Here is a 9,464-nt window from a genome sequence, read left to right as displayed (position 1 = left end):
GAAAAAGGATTAATTAATGATCTCAAAGTAAAGGATCCCTTGGGAAGCAGTGATCATAACATGATAGAATTTCACATCCAGTTTGAGAGCGAGGATCTTGGGTCTGAAACTACTGTATTAAACTTAAATAAGGGCAATTAAAAGAATGAGGGTGGAATTGGCTAAAGTGGACTGGGTAAACAGATTAGATGGTATGATGGTGGATAAGCAGTGACAAACATTTAAAAAGATATTTTATGACTCACAACAAAAATATATCCCTGTGAGGAGGAAAGACTCCACAAAAAGGGTGAACCAACCATGGCTAACTAAGGAAGTCAAGGATGGTATCAGGTTAAAAGAAAAAGCATACAACATGGCAAAGATTACTGGTAAGCCCGAAGATTGGGAAAACTTTAAAAACCAGCAAAGGATGACTAAAAGAATAATAAAGAGGGAGAAAATAAATGATGAGGGTAAACTGAAATATAAAAACTGACAGTAAAAGCTTTTACAAGTATATAAAAAGGAAGAGGGTAGCTAAAGTAAACATTGGTCCCTTAGAGGATGAGATTGGGGAAATAATAATGGAAAATAAGGAAATGGCAGAGGAATTGAACAGATATTTTGTATCTGTCTTCACAGTAGAAGACACTAATAATATACCAATAATATGAGAAAATCAAGGGGCAATGGGGAGGGAGGAACTAAAAACAATCACTATCACTAGAGAAAAAGTACTAGGTAAACTAATGGGTCTAAAGGCTGACAAGTCCCCTGGACCTGATGGCTTGCATCCGAGGGTCTTAAAGGAAGTGGCTACAAAGATAGTGGATACATTGGTTGTAATCTTCCAGAATTCGCTAGATTCTGGAAAGGTCCCAGCGGATTGGAAAACCGCAAACTTAACACCCCTATTCAAGAAGGGGGTGAGACAGAAAGCAAATACTTATAGACCAGTTAGCTTAACATCAGTCATTGGGAAAATGCTAGAATCCATTATTAAGGAAGTAGTAGCAGGACATTTGGAGACTCATAATACAACCAAGGAGAGTCAACATGGTTTTATGAAGGGGAAATCATGTCTGACAAATTTATTAGAGTTCTTTGAGGAAGTAACGGGCAGGGTGGATAACCAATGGATGCAGTATATTTGGATTTCCAAAAGGCAATCAATAAGGTGCCACATAAAAGATTACTGCACAAGATAAGAGCTCATGGTGTTGGGGTAATATACTGGCATGGATAGAGGATTGGCTAACTAACAGAAAATAAAGAGTCGGGATAAAAGGGTCTTTTTCAAAATGGCAATCTGTAACTAGTGGGGTGCCGCAGGGATCAGTGCTGGGCTCTCAACTATTTACAATATGTATCAATGACTTGGATGATGGAACAGAGTGTCTTGTGGTCAAATTTGCTGATGATACAAAGATAGGTGTGAAAGCAAGTTGCGATGAGGACACAAAGTGTCTGCAAAGGGATGTTGACAGGTTAAGTGAATGGGCAAAAATTTGGTAGATGGAATATAATGTGGGAAAATGTGAATTCGTCCACTTTGGGAGGAAAAATAAAAAAGCAAAATATTATTTGAATGGAGAAATACTACAAAATGCTGTGGTACAGAGGGATCTGGGTGTCCTCGTACATGAAACACAAAAAATCAACATACAGGTGCAGCAGGTAATCCAGCAGGCAAACAGAATATTGGCCTTTATTTCTAGGGGGATGGAGTATAAAAGCAGGGAAGTCATGCTACAACTGTACAGGGTGCTGGTGAGACCACACCTGGAGTACTGCGTACAGTTCTGGTGCCCTTATTTAAGGAAGGACATACTTGCATTGAAGGCAGTTCAGAGAAGGTTCACTCGGTTGATTCCGGGTATGGAAGGGTTGTCTTATGAGGAAAGATTGAACAGGTTGGGTCTATACTCATTGGAGATCAGAAGAATTAGAGGAGATCTTATTGAAACATACAAGATTCTGAGGGGACTCGATAGGGTAGATGCTGAGAGGATGTTACCCCTCATGGGGGAATCTAAAACTAGGAGACATAGTCTCAGAATAAGGGGTCGCCCGTTTAAGATGGAAAAGAGGAGGAATTTCTTCTCCCAGAGGGTCATGAATCTTTGGAATTCTTTACCCCAAAAATTTGTGGAGGCTGAGTCATTGAATACATTCAAGGTTGAGTTAGACAAATTTTTGATTAGCAAGGGAGTCAAAGGATATGGGGAAAAGGCGGGAAAGATCAGATCAGCCATGATCTCATTAAACGGTGGAGCAGGCTCGAGGGGCCGTATGGCCTACTCCTGCTCCTATCTTTTATGGTCTTATATGTACGAACATACGAATTAAGAGAATTTAAGCCATTTGGCCTCTCGAGCCTGCTCTCTGCATACCGTGCAGCACTTTATCAAATGCCTTTTGAAGGTTCATATGCACCACATCAACTGCATTGCCCTCATCGACCCTCTCTGTTACCTCATCAAAAAACTCTGTCAGGTTAGTTAAATACAATTTGCTTTTAACAAATCCATGCTGGCTTTCCCTAATCAATCCACCCTCGTCCAAGTGACTGTTAATTTTGTCCTGGATTATCGTTTCTAAAAGTTTCCCCACCACTGAGGTTAAACTGACTGGCCTATAGTTGCTGGGTTTATCTTTACACACGTTTTTGAACAAGGATGTAACATTTGCAATTCTCCAGTCCTCTGGCACCACCCCCCCATATCTACGGATGTTTGGAAGATTATGGCCAATACCTCCGCAATTTCCACCCTTACTTCCCTCAGCAACCTAGGATGCATCCCATCCTGACCAGGTGATTTATCTACTTTAAGTACAGCTAACCTTTCAAGTACCTCTTTATCAATTTTTAGCCCACCCAGTATCTTAACTATATCTTCATAAGAACATAAGAAATAGGAGCAGGAGTAGGCCATCGGCCCCCCAAGCTTGCTCCGCCATTCAACAAGATCATGGCTGATCTTCTACCTCAACGCCATTTTCCTTCACTATCCCCATATCCCTTGATGCCTTTAATATCTAGAAATCTATCGATCTGTGTTTTGAATGTACTCAATGACTGAGCCTCCACAGCCCTCTGGGATAGAGAATTCCAAAGATTCACCACCCTCTGACTGAAGAAATTTCTCCTCATCTCAGTTCTAAATGGCCTACCCCTTATTCTGAAACTGTGACTCCTGGTTCTAGACTCCCCAGCGTGGTTCTCACTTGTGTTATCAACCTGACATCTGTCATATGCCCCTTTTTTGCGTTTCATCTTACTCACTCTCTCTTACGTGATCCAGGGAGCTCTGGCTTTAGTTGCCCTACCTTTCTGCCTCATGGGAATGTGCCTAGACTGTACCTGAACCATCTTCTCCTTAAAGGCCACCCACTGTTCAATTACAGTTTTGCCTGCCAATCTTTGATTCCAATTTACCCAGGCCAGGTCTGTTCTCAGCCCATTGAAATTGGCTCTCCTCCAATTGAGTATTTTTACTTTAGAGTGGTCCGTGTCTTTTTCCATAGCTATTCTAAACCTTATGATACCATGATTGCTGTTCCCTAAATGCTCCTCCACTGACACTTGCTCCACTTGGCCCACCTCATTCCCTAAAACCAAGACCAGCAATGTCTCCTTCCTCATTGGGCTGGAAACATACTGGTTAAGAAAGTTCTCCTGAATACATTTCAACAATTCCTCCCCCTCTGTGCCTCTTATATTATTATTGTTATCCCAGTCTATATTAGGATAGTTGAAGTCCCCATTTTCACTACTCTGTAGGTTTTGCACCTCTCTCTAACTTCCCTGCAAATTTGCTCCTCTATATTCTTCCTGCTAGTTAGTGGCCTATAGAATACGCCCAGTAGTGTAATGGCACCTCTTTTATTTCTTATTCTAACCGAATAGATTCTGTCCTTGACCTCTCCAGGACATCCTCTCCCTCCAGTATGGAAATATTCTCCTTTTTCAATACTGCCACCCCCCTCTTTTCTTTCCTTCCCTATCTTTCCTGAACACTTTGTATCCAGGAATATTTAGTACCCAATCCTGTATTTTGAGCCAGGTCTCCGTTATCACCATGACATCGTATTCCCATGTGGCTATTTGTGCCTGCAGCTCACCGACCTTGTTTACCATGCTTTGTGTGTTTACACACATGCACTGCAAATCTGTCTTAGACTTTCTTGTACTCTCTCTTAGTCTGATCCCACCTAATACTGTACTACTATTGCTCTAGTGCTATCTTTCTCCCCTGATCCTTTGTGCCCCTTGTTTCTCCTTTCCATTGCTACATCCCACTGCCCATCCCCCTGCAAAATTAGTTTAAATCCCACCCCCCCCCACAGCACTAGCAAACCTCCCCGCGAGGAAATTTGTCCCAGCTCTGTGGAGGTGCAATCCGTCCGGCCTGTGCAGGTCCCACCTTCCCCAGAACTGGTCCCAATGCCCCAGGAATCTAAAGCCCTTCCTCCTTCTGAACCATGTCTCCAGCCACGCACTCATCTGCTCTATCCTCCTATTTCTATGCTCACTTGCACGTGGCACCGGGAGTAATCCAGAGATTACTACCTTTGAGGTCCTGCTTTTTAATCACTTTCCTAACTCCTCAAAATCTGCCTGCAGGACCTCATCCCTCTTTCTACCAATGTCGTCGGTACTGATATGGACCATAACCTCTGGCTGTTCACCCTCCCCCCACCCCCAGAATTTTCTGCAGCCGCTAGTGACATCCTTGAACCTGGCACCAGGGAGGCAGCATACCATCCTGGAATCAGGTCTGTGGCCACAGAAACGCCTGTCTGCTCCTCTAACAATAGAATCCCCTATCACTATCGCTCTCCTGACCTTTCTCCTCCCCCCCTGTACAGCTGAGCCACCCATGGTGCTGTGCACTTGGTCTGGCTGCTCTCTGCAGAGGAACCCTCTCCCTCACCAGTATTGAGAACACTGGTTCGAGAGTGAGATGCACTCAGGGCACTCCTGCACGGACTTTAAAGTACAATACCATTATGCAGAAGTAAAACCTTCAAATTCGCTGTCTAATAAAGACTGGGTATTTTGGGTCCCCTCCCTCTGAGGCACACTGGTGATGTCACTCATAGGGAGTAGTTCCCTGTATCCAGGAGTGATTCAGACTACCTTGGGAAACAGTCTGGAGTCATTTGATCCTTGGGAAATAGGTTACTGGACCGTACCTTGCTTCCCCAAAGTCAAGGTGACAGTCACATGCAAAAGCATAGTATCTTTCTAACTTTTTTAATGTTAATTTTAGTTGTCATTTCTTTAGCTGGTTTCTCTGCAACATTGAAAATAGTTAAGGATAGAGCCACCATACGGGAAGGTGGGAACAGCAGAGGCTTTGGATGTTGACCCTGTTCACCCATTTTCTTTTGCTCATACAGAAAGCTAAATTGTATTGAAGTCAGTGTTTAAGTTCAGCGGGTTTAATTTAAAAAGTTGAGTGTTAATTCTTTATTTGTCCAAAGTTGTGTACAATTCTGAACTCTTGTAAATTAAATGAGTATTAAAGGCAGAGGAAGCACAACATCATGTTAAAATGTCCCAGCCTTTGTGCTCTCTCTGTCCCACCCCCTTGGGAGCTCTCTATCCGTCCGACCCTCTGGTGCTGTATCTCTGTCCCACCCCCTGGGGATCTCTCTCTCTCTGTCCCACCCCCGGGGGATCTCTCTCGCTCTCTCTGTCCCACCTCCTGGGGATCTCTCTCTCTATCTCTCTGTCCCACCCCCTGGGGATCTCTCTCTCTCTCTCTGTACCACCCCCTGGGGATCTCTCTCTCTCTGTGTACCACTCCCTGGGGATCTCTCTCTCCATCTCTCTGTCCCACCCCCTGGGATCTCTCTCTCTCTCTCTCTGTCCCACCCCCTGGGATCTCTCTCTCTGTGTCCCTCTCTGTCCCACCCCCTGGGGATCTCTCTCTCTCTGTCCCACCCCCTGGGATCTCTCTCTCTGTGTCCCTCTCTGTCCCACCCCCTGGGGGATCTCTCTCTCTATCTCTCTGTCCCACCCCCTGGGGATCTCTCTGTCCCACCCCCTGGGGATCTCTCTCTCTATCTCTCTGTCCCACCCCCTGGGGATCTCTCTGTCCCACCCCCTGGGGATCTCTCTCTCTCTCTGTCCCACCCCCTGGGGATCTCTCTCTCTCTCTGTCCCACCCCCTGGGGATCTCTCTGTCCCACCCCCTGGGGATCTCTCTCTCTCTGTGTCCCACCCCCTGGGGATCTTTCTCTCTCCCTCTCTGCCCCCTGAACCCGCTGACCCGGGGCCGGATGTCCGTCTGGGCCCCGGTTGTTCCGCCCGAGTGTCCCTGCGATGAGCGCGGGGGAGCGGGCGGCGGGCGGCGCCTGACCGCAGCCCAGAGCGAGGAGGCCGGGCCCGGGGCCGCCCCGCCCTCCACCCCCGCGGCCCGACGCCGAGCCCGAGCAGGACGCAGGCGGATGGCGGAAAGCGGCCGGGCTTTGCTGCCCCGACTCAGGGAGCCGCATAGCGGCAACAGCCCCAACTCCAGCCCACTGTCGGGCCGCAGAACGGGCGGCCACCGGCGGCACCTGGGCCACGGCCACCGGCTCAAGAAAGTCACGCTGACAAAACCCACCTTCTGCCAACATTGTACCGACTTCATCTGGGGGCTGGGCGGCTTCCAGTGCGACCGTGAGTCCGGGGACTGGGCCGGGGGTCCGGGGACTGGGCCGGGGGTTGGGTCGGGGGTCCGGGGTTGGGTCGGGGTTGGGTCGGGTACTGGGCCGGGGTTGGGTCGGGGGGCCGGGGGTTGCTCCGGGGACTGGGCCGGGGTTGGGCCGGGGGTCCGGGGTTGGGCCGGGGTTGGGTCGGGGTTGGGCCGGGGGTCCGGGGACTGGGCCGGGGTTGGGCCGGGGGTTGGGTCGGGGGCTGGGCCGGGGTTGGGCCGGGGGTCCGGGGACTGGGCCGGGGTTGGGCCGGGGGTCCGGGGACTGGGCCGGGGTTGGTCCGGGGACTGGGCCTGTGTTTTTTGGGGGGGATTCGGTTTAATCGGGAAATCTTCAGATTTTTAATGATCCGAATTAAATGACGGTTTTTTTTGTCGCCGCATTTTGCTCAATTGCCGCAAATAATCATCGAAGAAAGAGATAGCACGGGCTGGATGGGCCGAGCGGCCAACCAGCGCCCCCATTCTCTGCGGGTATTCGCCCCCCGGGGAGTGAGTCCCGGCCCCGGCCAGAAAACACCGAGGGATCGCTGGGGGCCCCGGACCGGCCGCGGGGTCACTTTATTATATTTATATTCCGGCCCAGTGGGTTCGGTTCCAAGTCCGGGCCGGGGCCGGGGCCGGGGGTTGGGCCGGGGCCTGGGCCGGGGGTCCGGGGGGCCGGGGACTGGGCCGGGGCCGGTTTTGTGTGAATTGAGTCCAGGGCGCGCCGTGATTTCGGAGCGATGGTCAGGAGCGGGAGCCTCTCTTCACTTTGCACTGAGGTCGGGCCTCGACTCCCGATTTATTGACATGAGTTTAGTGTCGGTGCAAACTCTAAAAAGCTTCACACCGACGCCAGGTTTTTGTTCAAAGGCTCTGTGAAAATGGCGGAAAAAGAGACGCGAGCATTCGGCCCTCAGCATTCTGTCACAGCAGTTTTGTAAATTCTGAACCTAATTCTGGATATTTTGTTGTCTGCAGGCTTCATGCCAGAGTTAGTGACTTTTGATTCTTTAAAAAAATTCATTCATGGGATGTGGGCGTCGCTGGTGAGGCCGGCGTTTATTGCCCATCCCTAATTGCCCTTGAGAAGGTGGTGGTGAGCCGCCTTCTTGAACCGCTGCAGTCCGTGTGGTGACGGTTCTCCCACAGTGCTGTTAGGAAGGGAGTTCCAGGATTTTGGCCCAGCGACGATGAAGGAACGGCGATATATTTCCAAGTCGGGATGGTGTGTGACTTGGAGGGGAACGTGCAGGTGGTGTTGTTCCCATGTGCCTGCTGCTCTTGTCCTTCTAGGTGGTAGAGGTCGCGGGTTTGGGAGGTGCTGTCGAAGAAGCCTTGGCGAGTTGCTGCAGTGCATCCTGTGGATGGTGCACACTGCAGCCACAGTGCGCCGGTGGTGAAGGGAGTGAATGTTTAGCGTGGTGGATGGGGTGCCAATCAAGTGGGCTGCTTTGTCCTGGATGGTGTCGAGCTTCTTGAGTGTTGTTGGAGCTGCACTCATCCAGGCAAGTGGAGAGTATTCCATCACACTCCTGACTTGTGCCTTGTAGATGGTGGAAAGGCTTTGGGGAGTCACTCACCGCAGAATACCCAGTCTCTGACCTGCTCTCGTAGCCACAGTATTTACGCGGCTGGATGTTGATGGTGGGGGATTCGGTGATGGTAATGCTGTTGAATGTCAAAGGGAGACGGTTAGACTCTCTCTTGTTGGAGATGGTCATTGCCTGGCACTTGTGTGGCGGGAATGTTACTTGCCATTTATCAGCCCAAGCCTGGATGTTGTCCAGGTTTTGCTGCACGCAGGCACGGACTGCTTCGTTATCTGAGGGGTTGGGAATGGAACTGAACGCTGTGCAATCATCAGCGAACATTCCCACTTCTGACCTAATGATAGAGGGAAGGTCATTGATGAAGCAGCTGAAGGTGGCTGGGCCATTATCCACCAAGTGATTCCTTATCACTTGGGGTGTAAAGTCTTTGAAAAACTGTGATGTTTCACGGTGCGTATTATTAACGAACACAATCAATTCTAATCAAAGGTGGAAGAGAATCTCACACACTGTGACCCAGCAGATAGGGTAATATATGGCTGCTGTGCCCCCAGTTATTCCTGCCCTTCTGTAGGCAGTTACTGTACACCAAGTATAGTCCATATGCTGAACTTGTTGATGTGTTTGTAGAGGCTTGCTTTGGTCAGTGTGTTTCCATCTATCAGAATGCTCATCACCAGTATCAATATCCAAATCGCTGGTTTGGGGAAAGTTCTGACTTGTCTGAAAATTCTGACAACTCTGATGCTCTGCAGATTAATTCCTTGGGAACTCCAGACAGTGAATTGGCAGAGTCCCCTCAGCTGTGGAAATTAAACTGAGAAACAGGTGTCCTGAGGGGAAAGCATACACTTGACCATCTACTGTATTTATTTTCTGATTTTTATCCCTTAATTTTATTCTTTTTTTTGCAATCACATATGTTATGAATCATTGAATTGTTATAGCACAGAAGGAGGCTATTCGGCCCATCGAGCCCGCGTTGGCTCTTTGTAAGAGCAATCCAATTAGTCCCATTCTCTGGCTGCATCCCCGTAGCCCTGCAAATTTTTTTCCCTTCAAGTATTTATCCAATTCCTCTTTGAAAGTCAAATGTAGGGACTTGCACAACACCAGGTTATAGTCCAACAGTTTTATTTTAAATCACAAGCTTTCGGAGCTTACCTCCTTCGTCAGGTGAGTGAAGGGTTCTAAAAACGCATAGCATATATAGGCTGGGAGACGATCACAGCAATCAAAG

The 9,464-nt window shown here is 48.7% G+C and overlaps 1 protein-coding gene across 1 annotated transcript in view; it reads left to right on the top strand.

Moving 5' to 3' along the window:
- The first annotated feature begins 6,139 nt into the window (after positions 1-6,139).
- The window catches only part of LOC137331248 (diacylglycerol kinase theta), a 168,239-nt gene continuing 164,914 nt past the window's right edge, over positions 6,140-9,464 (top strand). The window contains exon 1 of the mRNA XM_067994908.1: positions 6,140-6,655. Coding sequence (XP_067851009.1) covers positions 6,274-6,655 — 382 coding nt within the window. The 5' untranslated portion in view covers positions 6,140-6,273. The remainder of the gene's footprint in view (positions 6,656-9,464) is intronic.

This window comes from Heptranchias perlo, chromosome 1, assembly GCF_035084215.1.
Source record: "Heptranchias perlo isolate sHepPer1 chromosome 1, sHepPer1.hap1, whole genome shotgun sequence".
Taxonomy (NCBI): domain Eukaryota; kingdom Metazoa; phylum Chordata; class Chondrichthyes; order Hexanchiformes; family Hexanchidae; genus Heptranchias; species Heptranchias perlo.
This window is presented reverse-complemented; position numbering and strand designations above follow the sequence as displayed.